At 34.6% G+C, this 16,970-nt stretch overlaps 1 protein-coding gene and 1 long non-coding RNA gene across 3 annotated transcripts; both read left to right on the top strand.

The window, feature by feature from the left end:
- Nucleotides 1-5,769: 5,769 nt before the first annotated feature.
- LOC124405126 lies at nucleotides 5,770-10,909 on the top strand. 2 transcript variants are annotated; one of them, XM_046879776.1, is made up of 5 exons: nucleotides 5,770-5,883; nucleotides 7,314-7,675; nucleotides 8,180-8,260; nucleotides 8,814-9,274; nucleotides 10,542-10,909. In XM_046879776.1, the coding sequence occupies exons 1-5, from the start codon at nucleotides 5,799-5,801 to the stop codon at nucleotides 10,576-10,578; spliced, it is 1,026 nt and encodes a 341-aa protein (XP_046735732.1). In that variant the 5' UTR covers nucleotides 5,770-5,798; the 3' UTR covers nucleotides 10,579-10,909. The 2 variants fall into 2 exon arrangements, with proteins under 2 accessions (XP_046735732.1, XP_046735733.1); XM_046879777.1 differs by lacking the exon at nucleotides 8,180-8,260.
- Nucleotides 10,910-12,945: 2,036 nt separating this feature from the next.
- Nucleotides 12,946-16,537, top strand: LOC124405138. The gene is made up of 3 exons (XR_006929067.1): nucleotides 12,946-12,976; nucleotides 14,707-14,872; nucleotides 16,463-16,537. It is a non-coding gene; the product is annotated as an uncharacterized LOC124405138 (long non-coding RNA).
- The last annotated feature ends 433 nt before the right edge of the window (nucleotides 16,538-16,970 follow it).

Genomic DNA, 16,970 nt, shown 5'->3' with positions numbered 1-16,970 from the left:
ACTTAATTTACTCATCAATGGTTTTTTAAACAATAACAAAGAAACTTCAGTTTGTTTTTAATTACAAGAAAATTACCGTAAGTATTAATTATAGTATCGTTGTACACAACGTTTTAAATATTGTTGCAATTATAAAAAAAGTGATACAAATAATAGTTCAGGAAATAATAGTTTAGTAACCACAGCTAGAATGTTTTTTATTGTACAGCAGTTCAATCAATCAATCGGAGGTCTTACAATGAATGGTTTCAATCGTGTAATTGATTAATCGATATCGTGAACGAATGTAATTTTTCATCAACCGTTTTTCACTGTGAAGGCAACGAAGAAGAAACTGGGGTGGGGGTAAAATTCCTAATTTCAAAAGTTGGGAAAGCGCCAAATCCTGATTTTTTTTAGTAGCGAAATTTGAAATTAAGAAATACAATTTTGACGAAACACGAAAGTTTCGAAATGTCAAAATTCCAAAAGTGCGAAAATGAGAAAATTTTAAAACCTTAGAAAATCGGAATTTCGAATGATCGAAGATTTTCAGTTCTGTGGAAATCTGGCTTGATGAAGTTTCACAACTTCGATATATCTTCGTTCTGGGTTTTCGATATTTTTACGTTCAGAATCGTGGCCATTCTGATTTTCAATTATTTTGATTTTTGACACCCACTCGTTGAGTAAACTACGCTGTGTGAGTATACATATTCTGACCATCGGAATTTCACTCAATCTAAACTTTATTTTTCGTAATTCTGTTCAATTGAAAATTGAATTTTTGGAATTTTCCATTTCGGAACTTTGACCCGTCGTTTATTGAACCATTCAAAACATTGTTGTTCCGTACAAGTTTGATCCTTTTACTTCAAGTTTCGCCATCAACTAATTCGGAATCAGCCACTTCCGGAAGTTCTCAAATTCTGAAATTCAATCCCACCCTAAAAAATTCAATACAAAAAAAAAAACATTCGCTTTATAAATTATCGTTAATTCGTATGAGCCAAAAAAACCTGCCTTAATTCAACGGCGTATTAATGTTGGCAAGAATAACACTCTTCAGAATTAAACTAACACAAAGCTGTCGCAGCGAAGTTGAGTATAAATTCGAATTGCTATTCAATTTATGTTCCATGCCATCGGCTGACCCTGCGCTAGCTGCCGTGCTCCATCGCACGTGGTTGCAAAAACCGCGCTGAATTTGAATCGAACTTTTTTTTTTTGCCTCTTCCCCGACGCTTTGGGTCCATTGGTATTCATCTCCGAGCGGGCCATTCGTTATACTACGTATCACTGCACGGGCATGGTTTTTCGACTTTAATATCATCATGCAATATGACTAGAAAGAGAGAGAGAGAGAGAGAGAGAGAGAGAGAGAGAGAGAGAATTAACACTTCCGGGGGCGGGAAACCCGGAGGCTATTAAATCGGCGATCGAGATGTCAATTTTTGATTTTATCTCAGTACTCGTGCGAATTATAGATTCGCTCGTCGTACAGCGATTATTGCGAATCCCGTTCTGTTTTTTGTTCTCTCGACTCCTCTTCGTTTAAATTTATTCTCTGTAAACTGCGCGATTAATTTGAATCCCGGATTACGAGGTCTATCTTGACGTAGTTGGTAATTTTGTTTTTCATTCCCGTAAGATAATAATTTTTCAACGTTCTTAATAATTATCTTTCCGATCATTTCACTGCCTTTTCTTATATTCATATTATTTGTTCGTTCTGTACACTTAAGCTGAAAATTCATCGCACGCTTTTGCTGCGAAGGAAGTTGTTCGATGTTTTTTCTCCATCGTCACATGGAATTCCTTATACGTCATATGCAAAACGTGACGACGATTCGGAGACAATGGGTTTACGCGAATAATGGAAAATCTCACGCTAGATTCATTATAAGAAAAGAAAAGAAAACTACGAAAAGTTCATATCGACACATCGATTCATGGTGTCCAAAAAAAAAAAAAAAAAAAAAATCGAACACGGATCGATTGAGTGAATAAAAATTAATCGATTAATAGATAATTTTATATTTTTTATTTTTTTAACCAAAATTAAGGAAATTTCAGTATATAGTCTCAATAACGAAAAACTTTTTTTAACAATATGTAGTTTCATATTTGAATAAAAAATATCTTTCAATTTTGTGTGAATATATTCAATTACATTTCATTTATTATATAAAAATAGGTGTTTACTAAATAAATCAATGATAATAACTGATTGATACTCTAATTAAATAGATAAATATTGTATCGCGTCGTTCATGGAAGTAAAAATCAAAAACCGATTGTGAGGAAAAATAATCAATTATACTCGATAAATCAGGACAAAACGATGGAATTAATCGATAATCGATTATTTTCAGTCATTCTCAATGCACGTACTATAACATACTGTCCAGCACTAACTTACGATCAAATTGAAAAGAAAGAGAAAAAATTAAAAAAAGCAAGAAAAAAAATCTTACATTAATTTATTCTTACTCGACAGATTTTTTTCTCCGTTAAAATTCAGTACACAAAAATAATCACCCGTTATATTTTGGCGGCACGTATCGGTGCATCACGTAGCCTCTCTCAAATATATGAGAGAGCCAAGAAAACTTTTTTGTCTCGCCCGCAATCAGCCTGGGCGAGAGTTAGATCTCGAATACTAAATTGGTGGGAGCGAAATATCGAGGCCAGACAAGCTAGACAAAGCTAAATTGGCTAGTTGGAACAAAGAGTTCGCGTGGATATTAGCAACTTGCTACATAATGTAATTCCAGCGTTATCTCATCATTAGACAAAATGGCGCGGTGGTCCGAAATACAAATTGCCGATAATTGGGTAAAATGCAGATTCTATGAATCACGCGGTGTATTTTGGTAAAATTTTGACATTTTTTGCTTTACATAGTGCGAAAAAAAATTCTGATAGTATTTTGCGTAGAAAATGTAAATGAAATTTGTAGCCATAATCAGAAAATCGATTATTATAAATAACTATTCTTTTTGAATAATTATCGTCATGCCTAAAATATTTTCTTGCCACTATTACGAGCAATAAATTAATGTTAAATTGTTATTGTAATTGAAAAACAGATTTATGGTATTAATTATGAGCAAAACTATTTAGTATTGAAAATTATAATCATACTGAATACAGTCAGCTGTGATAAATTTTTTCTTAAATTTGAGCGTTTTATTTCCCAGAAACTGTAACGAACAAAACTTTGCAACGTTTTGATTTTTGTTAAACTCTGCATGCACCAGGCAGAACATTGAATTAAATTTAAGGCTTCCGGGGAGAAAAGAAACGAAAAAAAAATGTTGCACATTGTTCGGAGTGCATAATCGATTATCACATATCGTCATACGGTCGTATGACGATGATCAAAGGATGCGAACTTCGTGTTCGTTGACATTCGTTTATCGAATGACGCCACACAACTTCCGGCCTGTAAGAAACGAAATTTTCATGCTGTGTATAGGCGATCCTTTTCAAACTTCGCAACCATTTCAGTTTCATTTCTAAGGATTTTTCTTTAATTCAACTATATCTAAATATATATCGAATTTCGTATATTGAAAATTTTTAAACTGGCCCGTTTAATTGGTGCGTTCTGATGAAATACAAATTTTTTTTTTTTTAATATCTGAAAACGATAATTTTATAGTCCATATTTATACTTAGCAAATATTGTCAGGTTTAGGTGTATTAATTTTTTAATTTTATTTCTTCTAAAGAAGAACATCAAATTTACGATTATTTACACTATCAATATAGTTACTGACAGCATAATTTTATTATACTTCAGATATTTTTAATTGCTACAAGTTACGGTTGATTCGTATTGCGTTGAAATATTTTGCACTTTTTAATACCAACTCTAATCAGGAAACATTAATTTTTTGAATTTATGTATGAATGTCTCAATATACGTAAAAAAAAATAACGAATATTTTACAATTTCATCAATTTTCGATCTACTTTCTTTCGATCTATTATTCGTAAAGAACAGTAAAAAAAAATCTCTGACTACGCAGAAAAACCAAAGATTCATTGAAGTGACCAAACCTGGCGAGGAAATATTGCAAAAGAAATGTTTGTTTCAATAAAACTAAATGATATTTGATTCGAGAAAAAGAGGCCAAAACAATAATTTATATTATCCAATAAAACCACGTGTCTTTGCATAATTAAAACAGTTTATTAGCCATATTTGTCAAATTCAAGAAAAATTTTTGAGAGAGAATTTGATAAAATAACGCAGGACGCATATCGACGTCGATTTGCGCAGGTATAAACCCCGTAACAATCCAAGGCCCAAAGTTACAATCGACAAATCGGGGACCTCGAGATTTGAAAAGAATGGTCTGTACCAATCGATTACGTTAGACACCATGTACCCCATATAATCCATCCTGTGCCGTCTTCTCGAGGTATAATAATGATCGACGTGGCCGCTCGTCTGCATCGGTTTCTCATGAGCGATTCCAGCACACAGTAACAACTTTGTGTGATCCTCAAGTCCCATAATCAAAAGTCAGAAGGAGTCCAGTGGCGGTGGCCGGGAAAATCATGAGAGGAATTTTAATTCGACAGACTTACGTCGAAGATCCGCCTTCGCCCCGTGTGTCTCTCTCTCTCTCTCTCTCTCTCTGTACCTTGGATCACTCATGATCCCGCCTTGATCGACCGACAGATTCAGATTCCGACCGTCATGTCAGGACGATGAATGAACGAACCACCATCGGGAATCGCAGACTGAACTTTGATGAAAATGCTCACGTTACTTTCCATTTCTACTACTTGACGGTGTCTTTGATCGCTCGAATTTATAGATTTCCTGATTTATTTGTACACAGGAGATGATTTGAAGGAATAATTTTGGGAGCATGAATCGTGCGAGATGAATTTTAGCATAAAACCATTTCAGTTGATTCGAGTAAACGAATTCAACAGCGGTCGATGGCATTCCGCGATGCATCATGAGTTCGGTGTAATATATGTGACTCATGCCGCTGGTAAGTAAAGAAAATAAGAAGATAGATGGGTGCACCGCACATGCAGTATTCTGCATAACTATCTTTCATCGCCGTTAGCAAATTCATTCCGTGGTTGATTTTTCGCCCGTCGAAAAGACGAAGGAAGGAAAGAAAAGAAGAAGAAGAGGAAAGAAGTATGCGGAGGGTGTGTTTTGGTATTCCTGACAAATGAAATGGACGTAACCTGACTGGGAATAGCTTTCATGGAGAAGCAAGGGTGGCTTTTTTCTTCGCGAAGAAGAAGAAGAAGAAGAAGAAGAAGCGCGACGTCGCGTGGTCTGAAATGTGAAAGAAAAGGGTGAAATCCGCGACCGAGAATAAAATCGAGAATAGCTGTCTCAAAGAATCCTCGGAGTCGGATGGAGTCCGCCTAAATTTTGATGAATTTACAATTAATTCATTAGATTCAACTGCTGTGAGAGATTTGCGATGATGATCACGTAGGGACGCGTGTCCATGCGTGCCGAAGTAACGCAACGCGGTGTGTTAGAACCGAGATGTTCTTTGGAGGGGGTTGAACATCCCGCAAATACTCTACAGCCAGGGTATAAAAGGAATTGCAGAGAGAAGAGGACACAAACGACAGACAGACATTTGCACCAGCCATGCAAGTGTACCTCGAGTAGTGTACCTTGTACATCGATTCTCAAGATTGCCGAGTAGATTATAGACCAACGTATCGTTCATTCGGGTATCGATCCCACGAATAGCATCCAAAGTGTTCCAAAACGTTCGATTTTTCACAGAAAATTTAATATCGGATACGTCGCATTGCCAGCCATGACCTCGTACTTGACACTGGCGTTAGCTGCGGTTGCGATTTCCGCAACGATATCGACGGCTCGAGTCATCCCGGCAGAACCTCGTGAGTATAGAATTGACCATACAGAACTGTCCAATCGGCTGGAATACGATTTTCTTTGCCGATTTTTAAACACTTTTTATACACCATTTTGCGATGATTTGTTTTGTCTGGTTGTTTTTTTGTTTTTTACAGAAATTTTAATGAAATTATTCGCAATTGCTGTTCTGCCAGTTGGTCAGGCGCTTTTTTTTTTTTCTCAATTAACGTCATGCTTTTATTCCATTTCATTAAATATTTTTTTCTGATTTTGCACGAATTTACTGTTGAACGTCTGAAATGATTCTATCGCCGTTTTTTTTCCTTACCTACCTTTTGTTTTCTTTTTTATTTCTCATTTCGAAAAATAAATTGATCACGCTACTAATATTAATCGATTTGCTTACAATGTTTCATCAATTCGGTGACCGATATTTCCTGTAACATCGTAAAATACCACTTATTTATCAAAATTAAATCTGTATTAAAACGAATGTGATTAGCCTGAAGGATATTCAATTGGATAAATTACTCGATGAAACTGATGATAAAAAAAAAAAAAAAAAATATTGGGGATTCTAGACTGTATTTATTTGATTGTGATCGATACACGTATCGTTGAATTCAGAAATCAGATCTAATTAGTCGCCATCCTATGTAATCAGAGATCGGCAAGTTAGTTTTCGGTTATTTTTTGGCCTACTTTCAATAAATTATTTCTTCTCAACGGCAGCTCGTTTGATAATAATTAAGTACAGTATAAAGGCAGGTTATAATTTAAGACTATATAGTAGAATAGAACATCGGTATTATTGACCGTGAAAATGTGAAGGTTGAATAATCGGCGTGATCACTTTATTGATCAAATTAGACGATTGCTTAACGGCCACGAGTTCAACGTTCTCAAAGTGGCCCAGTGAATATCCATTCGCGATTTGATTCCCCCTCTTTTAACCGTCTCTGTCCAATTTATATAACTACTTCACCTCAATACAGATTTTCACTCAAAAACCTATCATCTCCCTTGAAAATCTAAATTCAGCAATATTTTTAGACCGATAAAAATTTATAATTGTTTTTACTCTACAGTTTTAAACAATCTTTGTTCTTCCAGTAAATTATTATTAAACACAAAAACAAGTACAAGTTACTATTCTTTTCGATTATGATCACTGCTTCAATATTTTCTTCTTGCAACTGTTGCAACGATTTAATATTGATGCAGGAATAAATTAATGTCAGGATATTATTCGAGTAAAAAATGCCCCCAAAACAAAAGAAAAAAAAAAAAAAAAAAAAAAAACCAAACAAATAAATTTGCTGTTTCAATAACGAGAAAACGTTGTATCGAGAAGTACAATCTCGCACTATAAATATTTTATAATAATAGTACCAAATTTTCTTGTAATTCGAACAATATTTATAAACCGTCATTGAAACGATACGTTTTTCAGTTTCCGTGATGCTCGACGCCTATGGAAACCCGGTTTTATTCCTGAGGGAAAAACGGGCCCCGTTAAGACCCGTGGTACCACAACGTGCCATGATGTTCACCGGATATTACAGACCGGCACGCAGATCCGAAGACGGTGATCAAGCCACGGGGGTGTTTGCCCAAGGAAATTCAGTCAGCGGAGGATCGTATTTGGGCGGAATTCCACCAACTGGCTTAAAAAACGGTCCGGAACCGATCGACGAGCCCGAGGTATCCAGAGCCCAGGCTGAAGCCGCACCGGAAGTTGCAAACCCTAACCTTGGATTCCGTGATGATGATCAACAAGTTCAAGATCAACCCGATGCCGTATATTCGCCGCAGGTAGGCGCGGCCATTTTAGTTTCCTTTTTCCCGAATGGAAGAAATTTGTATCGTTTTGTAAAAGGGAAAACAGGTTTTCGAAACTCTGAGAGACTCGTGAATCGTATCGATTTTATTAAATATATTTTCTTTCTTACGGTTTCATTTGAAATCTGAATTTTTATAGTTTACATGGAAATTAAAAACAAAACCAAAAACAAAAAATATTTTAACGGGATTCTCGGAGATTTTAACGATGTTTTGCGTTATTCGTGTGCGAAATTTTATATCTCCGTCATTCACGATCAAGGATAACTGCTGGGGGCGTTAAATATTCCACACAAAGCTAACCAAAGGATGGTTACCCATAGTTCATTGCATGAAATCATCATTTTTATCTCGATAATGGCTCTTAATGCGAAAGCATAAAAGTGCGCTTTCTGTTTTCGCCAAATGACGTATAACGAGGGTATAAAAAATCATTCCATCACCACGGGATTCACTGATTGATTCACTGTTTTATAGAAACCGTCAGTATTCACTGGCGAGAATGATGCGGCGTCTGGCGGTCACCTCGGAACTACTACTTTCAGTACTAGTTGCAAGGTAAAGCAGCACTCACTCTCCTTGCCATGAAAATTAAAAACAAAACAGAAACCACAAAATTATTTACATATATTCTCGGGGAAACGATGAGTTTTGAAAGAGATTTATTCCTCTCTCTCCTTTTTTTTTTCTTATTTCCACCTGCACTGATAGAATAACATCCCGTCTTCCTCCAAGACACAATTTTTGGCCCCGATTTTTTTTTTTCCAAATGAATCTTGTATTTAACAGAAAATTAATTACAAATGAATTGTAGAGAAATAAATTTTTCACTCATTATACCGACCGTGACAGTCTCAGAAGATTAAACGCCGAAATGCGCACGCGCCAAATCATTTTACTTGACAGGCTGACCAACCCAATTGCGGCTGGACACTATCAACAAAACATATAGAAACGTGCGTTTTTTTCTTTCAATGCAATCTAATGTGACGACCGTTTTCCAAACTTTGAACATAATTCTCATTAAGATATGCAAAAAAGAAAATACTGAAAAGTTTTGGCGAAAATTGATCATTAGCGTGAAAATTGAGTCAAAAAATTTTCCTTCCAGGAACAGCCTGAAACCCCAATTGCGGATCCAGAGCCTCTGCCAGAGGATGTAGAGGATGGAGGAGCGGCCGTTGAAATTCCCGAGAATTCTGCGGCACCGGAAGAAGCGGGTCAGGCACCAGCTCCCGAGGGTTCGACAGTGTTGGCACAGCGTCCGCCGGTAAAGAAGGGAAAGAAGAGACCGATCGTTCCGGAAGCTGAGGATGAGGACGAGGATGACTTCGAGGACGAGGAATCTGTCGTTCCATCCTGGCCGGTTAGCGGAAACCGACGTCAGGGTGGCTACGTTCCGAACTTGAACAATTTCTTCCCGATGATGTTTAGCTTCCCTGGAGTTTCCAGGCGCGCCGGATCTTCCGGTTCGCTTCCTGGCGTCGTTACTGCTATTGCCAACAGCTATTCAACCGGGAAAAGCGGCGTTGCTAGTTCCATTGCTACAGCTTATGGCGGAGCTCCGAATGGGTGAGTTGAGATTAAAGAGAGGATAAATTTGCTGGGGGTGCAAAATTTAGGAGGATTTTGATTGAACGAAAGGGTCAAGTATAGAAATTTTAATTTTGTGAAAATTTATGTTTCATGGAATTTGCATGAATGTAGAAAGATCAAAGTATGGAAAGCCGATGTACAGAATCGGTGTAATGAATAAGAATTTAGCAAGCTGAAACACAGGATTGTCAGAATTCTATATTTTCGTTTCCTATATACCCTTTTTTTATACGTTTTGACATTTGTTACTTCTATTTTCTATATTTTCAAATTCTATAACATAGATGTTCATGTTTCTGAATATTCGATATTGCTATCTTTTTATTGATTAATCTATCCGAATTCTTATCTCCAACCGGATGAATTATAATTTTGACCTTTGAAAATGACCTTTTTGATACCATTTTGCATCTAAGTTGATTCTACTCTTCCCTTTATACTATCGATTCTTTGAATAATTATTCAAAGGTTGTTTCTGAATTCAACTAGTCATAATAGATTGAATTATCGAATTCATCAGCAGAAATGAAAGAATCCAAATTCTATGACAAAGTTCAAGAATGTAAACTAACAGAATATTTTTATCTTAAAGATGCTGAATTGATTTCGATAAAAATCATTATATTTAATAATCGTTTAGAAACTTGCAAACTAATTATGGGAAATAAATAAAATTAGTATTCGCAAGTCTTGTTCCAAGGATCATAACTTGGCGTATTGAATAGCTAAGTGAACACAATCACGTTGATAATTGTTTTCATAATCATTCGAGTTTGGAAAAAGTTCAGTCCTAAAATTTTCTAATCTTTTTTCTAATCATTGAAAAGATTTAGATTAGTTAATACCAAGCTAAATGCATACTTAAATTACAACTCACTATGTATAAGGAAATAATTTTCCTCTGTTTTCCAGCTAAGTAAGTAATATTTATCAATTAATGAATTTGTTCATGCTCAGGTAAAATTCACAGAGAAATAATGAAACGAAAAAAAAAAAAAAGGAAAAAAATGTTCAATCAGGTTATCATCGTCTTCCCAAAGCATCAAATAATTTTATGTGGTTCCTAACTTCGAATAATTTGAAAATATTTAATATTGAATTTATTTTCAGTGATTTGTTATCTTTCGTTTCCTTTGATCGGAACTTTGATTCCATTGACTTTGAAAAAAAAAAAAAAAATCTCCAAGCCTCGCGGGTAGGTATATCAGTCACGTTTAACGAACTTTTCTTTTTCTTATTTCAGGAAGAAGGCGAGGCGCACACCTGTCGCCGAGGAATAAATCTCAGCCTGTCCGAACAAGAGTCTGAAATGTCAATGTCAAAGCCAACTATATACGCACACACACACACAAACACACATATATATATACATGCATAGATATTTTGTCTACTACTCGATCCACGAACGTGAAGAAATACACGAAGAACTTCTGAAATTCTACTTTTGGCAACATTTATGGAACAACATTTGCCGCGGATATAATTAGTAGTAGTCGAAAATCGTGTGAAATAGAAAATATTTGCATGTATTCACATAATAATACACAAATAATTTGATTCCTTTTCATGCATGTACGTGAAATTTAAGTTTACATAATAAATAAATAAACACAAAGAAAAAAAAAATAGTTAAAATTCAATCTGTGTAAAGTGATGAAGTTTAAAAAATAAATATACTTAAAATATACGTTTTTACACACATATATATATATGTATATGTTGGGAAACATTTAATCTATGCAGAGCTGTTATACCTTGTAACACTCTTCCTCTCTCTCTCTCTCTCTCTCTCTGTTTTCCATCCACAGTGATGTTCGAGTTCACCTTGAATTTTTTACAAACGTTCACCATTCCGAGGTGGCCATTCACTTGGATAGAGAGAGAGAGAGAGAGAGAGAGAGAGGTTGGTGGGGGTAAAAAGGGATATTTTTTATTAGTTTTATTACGAGATTGCCACGTATATTGATCACGTGTCAAATTATTATATCCGTTAGCTATACGAATACGAAGGTCATCCTCAAAACATAAAAATAGAAAATAATGGAACTATAAGCGAAACCTTATACACCGATGCATTTGAATTAATTGATCTAAGATTCATTTGAAATAGCTTGAAATCTGGTAGATTCATTCGATTTCGTTAAAAAAAACTTTAATATCATTTTGTTATTTTGTCCAATGTAAAAAAGTTGAGAGCGACCTTTTGAATATGGGTTTTCCACGTCAATTCAGCTAGCCTCGAGACCAGAAAATTTTTGATTTGCTTTGTGTTTTTTTTTTTTTTTTTTTTGTTGTCCTCGCGCTGAATAATTTTTCTAAATATTTTTAGATTTTTCGGAACAATCGTTTCTGTGTTACGATTTTTTTCCAACCGAAATAAACAACCATTTTCTAAAATATGATAGATAAAATTTGTATTCAAACGGTCGGTTAGAAGAAATATTAATTTAATGAAATATTCACTGCATGCCGAGAATAAGATGTGTAGAAAACTTATTTGTTTTAGTGTCTATATCCCAGAAACGATTGATCGTTCACTTAAAAAAAAAAAAATCGTAACTCAGAAATTGTTGTTCAAAAAAATCTGAAAAAAAATTCAAAAAAATGTTTCAGAGTAAGGAAAACCACAGACAAATTCACGAAGCAAAGTAAAAATATTGTGGTCTGTAGGCAAGCCGAATTGACGTGGAAAGTCCCATATATATTATACATCCACCTCCTTTAGCACCAACAGCAACACAATCATGATTACCAACATTATCACTTATACTAATATCAGAACCAACACGAATTTCACCTTGAAAATACACTTAAGAAAAAAAAATATTGAAAATGATCAACAAGTCTGAACACAATCGAAGACAAATCTTTTTAAAAGAGAATCAAAATTATTTTTACAATTGTCTAATTTATCCTATCAAGATAACCCTTTTTCAGACATTTTACAATTGAAAGGAAAAAAAAAAACAACTAACATATATCATATATATATGTATATATAATATTCTTAACTTTTCTACGTGAAAATACTTATTCGAAAATTGATAGTTTCTTGAAACACCGATGAAAAAAAAAAAAAAAAGAATTCTCGTCGAAAAGCCAAAAATTTCGAACCACCATTAAGTAACTTTTTGCTATTCAACCTCAACGAAACGTCTGATTACAGAAGTTTATTTGAGCCAACAATTTAGATGCACTTTACAGCTAGTAAACAGGAAACATTGCAGCAGAATCAATATTTTATCGTGTCTGGAAATCGTGCGGTGCAGATAATTTGTTTTTTTCAATACCTCGTTTATTAAAAGTGTGGATTATGATATAGGAGTAAAAACAACATTATTATTATTATTATTATTATTATTATTATTATTGCCAATTAAAATATCGTAAAAATAATTAACCGTGGTAAGAAAAATACGTCAGACGATACCGCAGATTTTGTTAACGGTAAATCTGATCGAGAATCAAGTATAAGACTGGTGATAAACATACGCGTACCTTACGAGTGGCTAATTGTGAGAGGTGAACACGCGTTGAAGGTGATTCCATCCACAGGTGAAAAAGAGGACAGGAGAAGCAAAGAAGCAGGAGAGGATGGGGAAATTGTGGTGAATAAAAAAATTTCAGGATTCGTCACGATTGTTTGCGGGGCAAAATGAATAAGAAATAAATACCCAGGTATATTAATTTATAGATATGTTTATATATATATGGGGCATTCCACGCCAAATCGACCTGGGTTTTACCTATGACCTCTCAGTTCAGCTCGTGATTTTTTTTCTACGATTTTTCACACTTTGAAAGGTACTCAGTTTTTTTCTCTGACTCAATTTGAATTTTCTGAAATTTTTAGAAACGATTTTATCGACCGTCCAAAATTAAAAATTTGAATAAATTCTGAAAAATCCTGCATCAGATGTCAACATTTTTAAGCTTGGATTTGGAGTGGGCTGATTTTCTCTTATTACTATTCTCAAGCTTTTTTCGAGTCGATTGAGTCGGTAAAAAAAAAAGTTGTAGCTTTCAAAGTGAGAACAATGGCAAAACCCATGTTGATTTGACGTGGAATGCCCCATACATATATCTATATATATATATGTGTGTATATACCTAATGGACATCCGGCCGTCAAAAATTTATTATGATACCCTACCGATATGTATAACACCTCGGCCCATCGACAGAAAAACAGGTTTAATAATTTTTTTTTTGCAAAAAGATTATTCGATGCACGGATTTATACGGATTTTAATACTTGACGATCGTTATGGTGTTGCGAATAACGGAGAAATAATTTTTTATCTCGAGGAATTCTATCTATCTATATAAAATTTCATATTTTATCCAGCTCTTACCGTATCATGTATAAGAAAAGACTGACAATGAGAATTGTATAAATCCTGCAAATGAGGAGCAAAAAAAAAAAAAAACTGCAAAATTCCAACAATTGAATCGAAACGAATTTTTATAAATCGAGGAAAAGACTTCGCGTTGAGAATATTCTCGAAATTGTCTCGGTTAAGGTTTAAGTATCGTTTAAATGAATCGAGATTTATTCAGCTAAATCAAAAAATACTATTTATTCAAAAAGAACAAGTTTGCTGAGCGTAACGTTTGGGTATGAAATTAATTAAGACGTCATCGATTCAAATAGTTTGCAATCACTTAAAAGTTATTCCTACGATTTGAGGATTTCTTTCACGATCAACTGAAGTTCAAAGAAAACGAGATCAGGACTCGAATTTCGTTCCTACATCATTAATTCAATCGATCTAAAACTGTGTTTATACTGCACATTAAATTGACTCTTCAAATTTTAATCACAGCGTCACAATTTAAGAATTAAAGGGCAGCACCATCTGAATTACAGGTAAGCAGAAGAGGTTAAAAATCTCTTTCAATGTTATTTTCGCTAATGAAGGTGAGCAATTTCTCAAAACACAACCTAACATATCAACATAATTCAAAAAAGACTTTTCTGATCAATTCGTTCAAAATATTTTAACTCTGTTGTACTTGATCCGATTCTATTGTCTTATAGGCTTATTTTTTTCACCATAGAAATCTTCAGAAATCACCTAAAGAAAAAAACAAAAAAAACAGAATCAAACCATCTTGAATGTATCTATAATGTAAAACGTTTTACCAAATTGTTCATATCTTAACTTAATTGGAACAAATATCGGAGGATTTTCAAACGTTTGTTCCGCTTCTCCTGACTTTCGATTCAAACGGCTCATTAGTACTTAAACTTTGCAGACGATTAGTTACGACCCCTGAAAATCACTCCGACCTTCCGTGACCATCGAACCGTTTGTACAGGAGCTCAGAAAGTGCGCGTAAAATCGGTCTAACCAGTCAGAGAATGACGTCACGACTAGCCAAAATATTTTGGCATCTCGATTCAGGTTTCGGTTGGTATAAAAGTGGAGATCCTAAAATGAAGCCGGCAGTCTTTAGATCACTTTTGTCCTGGTAGATCTGTTCCTCTTTCCGCATCTACTAACATGGCGAAGTACACGCTGTTCCTTGTATTGGTGTTAGTGATTGTAACAATGGCTGCTGCAATGCCAGGTAATTATATTGTATATTGATGTATTTTTTTATTCGCACTGTCAACTAGCGCATTGCGATTTTCTATCTTTGCTGTAATTTACGAGCAAATAACCACCGAAGTATAAAGTCGATTGGCAAAATGGATGAATTAATATTTAACACGATGCAGCTGACCATCTGGTCAATGTATTTTTTTCTCCTATACTTTTGCATAGATGCGCGTAAATTTATGCACACGATTCGAGTTCTAGCAAGGAATTAATTCATTCACGGGTAAACCGGTTCGTAGAATGTATATTACTGTTTAAACGTTTTGGATATTAAGGTTTAATCTTTACCAAACGCGTTGAATGTCACTGATTTTGATTATATTCTCAAAGAATACGTTACGTCGAGAAAAGTTTTGTTTTAGAGAACAATAATGCCGCGAAATGTATTCCTGGTGTTGAATTATAATTTATTACAGGAATTTAACACATCGCCTGGCGTTATTCTATCATGGAATCAAAAAACTTTGGATATTTTTGCCCGGAATTGCATGTAGAATTGCCCTTACTTCGGAATTTTTGCATCGGTAGTTTGTAGGCTTTTATGATAGTTAAAACGTGTGACATTTTACTCGGTCGGTAACGAGTGACTATACAGTATCCCCTTAATTACGGAATTTTTTGGGATATCTTCATTAGACCGAAGATTAATGGTTTTTTAATCTTTTTATAGATCTTATCACCGCTGATTGTGTATATATAATTTTTTTAATTATGACAAATGGACACAAATTATTAACAGCGTTTGTCGTCTGTTATTTCATATTGGATCGTGCTTTTTTTTAAATTCGTCCAACTTCCTTCTCTACAGTAAATTTGAATTTGGTAAAATCTGACGTTAAGCTAATACAGTTTGTCGTATATTCAACTCTTTAAGGCTACACTCAACTATTAAGTATCGGTTTTCGTAATCACATTTATTTTTCCAAATATAGATTCTTATGTTCTTGAAAAAATGAATTCGGAAATTATTTGATACAGTAGAATCAAGTATTGAAAATATAAAGAGAAATAATATTAATACACGAAATTCGGAATCTTATAACCAACAATTTTCTCTCAATCAATAATCTCAGAGACGAATTTGATCTCCACTTTATCCCGTCAAACTCTTTTCAATCATCCAATCACGTGTACAAAATCATTTTATACGATCATTTCCTCCCAAATTTTCCTTCTTTTGAAACCTCGTACCGTAAACATCACCTTCAAAGTAATTAACAGGCAAAAAACTGCTTCCGTATAAATTACTTCGTCAAAAAAAATTTCGCATTGAATTCATAATAAGGTTTCAGTGTGTTTATTAACCACACTAATTCTCGCAGACTGAAACAGTTTGTGTAAATTTCACATTTTTACAAATAAGACATTAAAATATTATCAAAAAATTTCTACAATTATTAGTATTCGCGAACGATGAGAATATCTTTTTCCTCCCCCAAACCTACGAATTTCCCGATCATTTACTAAAAAAAAAAAGAAAAAGAAAATTTCGTGCTTCGTTTCTCACTCTTTCAAGTTTCTCCTCGATTTTTAAAAATCTGTATCGTTTAATTTTCAGTTATCGAAAGGGTTAAACGATCTCCGGATCCGAGCCATAAGCACAAGTACTATGGTGGCGGAGGCTATTACGGAGGCTACAACGGAGGCTACAACGGAGGCTACAACGGAGGCTACAACAGAGGCGGTGGTCACGGTTACGGACAGGGCTACGGCTACAACCCTGGATCTTCATGGGGTGGTTCCATAGCCGGAGCTTCGGCGTCTTCAAGCAATGGCTTTTCCTCTGCGAATGCGTTTGCAGGTTCAATTTCTGGATGAGGATGCATCTGAAAAGCCTCCGTTGATCTTAACGACGACGATTTTACTGTAGCTAATTTACGCTGATGTTAGAATAACTGACGAAAAATTTTGGCAAAAAAATCTGAATAAATATATTAAATCTACAACTGAATTTATCTCAAGTTTTATTATGTATAATAATTATGGTATGATTATTGAAAAATGTATTATAATTTTGCAATGATTTCAATCGATCATCGAACAATTTTATTGTGGTATTGATTAAT

This window comes from Diprion similis, chromosome 4 (genome assembly GCF_021155765.1).
Source record: "Diprion similis isolate iyDipSimi1 chromosome 4, iyDipSimi1.1, whole genome shotgun sequence".
Taxonomy (NCBI): Eukaryota; Metazoa; Arthropoda; class Insecta; order Hymenoptera; family Diprionidae; genus Diprion; species Diprion similis.
The sequence above is the reverse complement of the archived record's forward strand: the minus strand, read 5'-3'. Positions and strand labels throughout refer to the sequence as shown.

Bases quoted from the DNA above. Each gene is read 5' to 3' on its own strand.
- LOC124405126 (XM_046879776.1), top strand. From the start codon at position 5,799: ATGACCTCGTACTTGACACTGGCGTTAGCTGCGGTTGCGATTTCCGCA. The intron at 5,884-7,313 runs GTGAGTATAGAA...TACGTTTTTCAG, and splicing joins AGTCATCCCGGCAGAACCTC to TTTCCGTGATGCTCGACGCC. The intron at 7,676-8,179 runs GTAGGCGCGGCC...ACTGTTTTATAG, and splicing joins ATGCCGTATATTCGCCGCAG to AAACCGTCAGTATTCACTGG.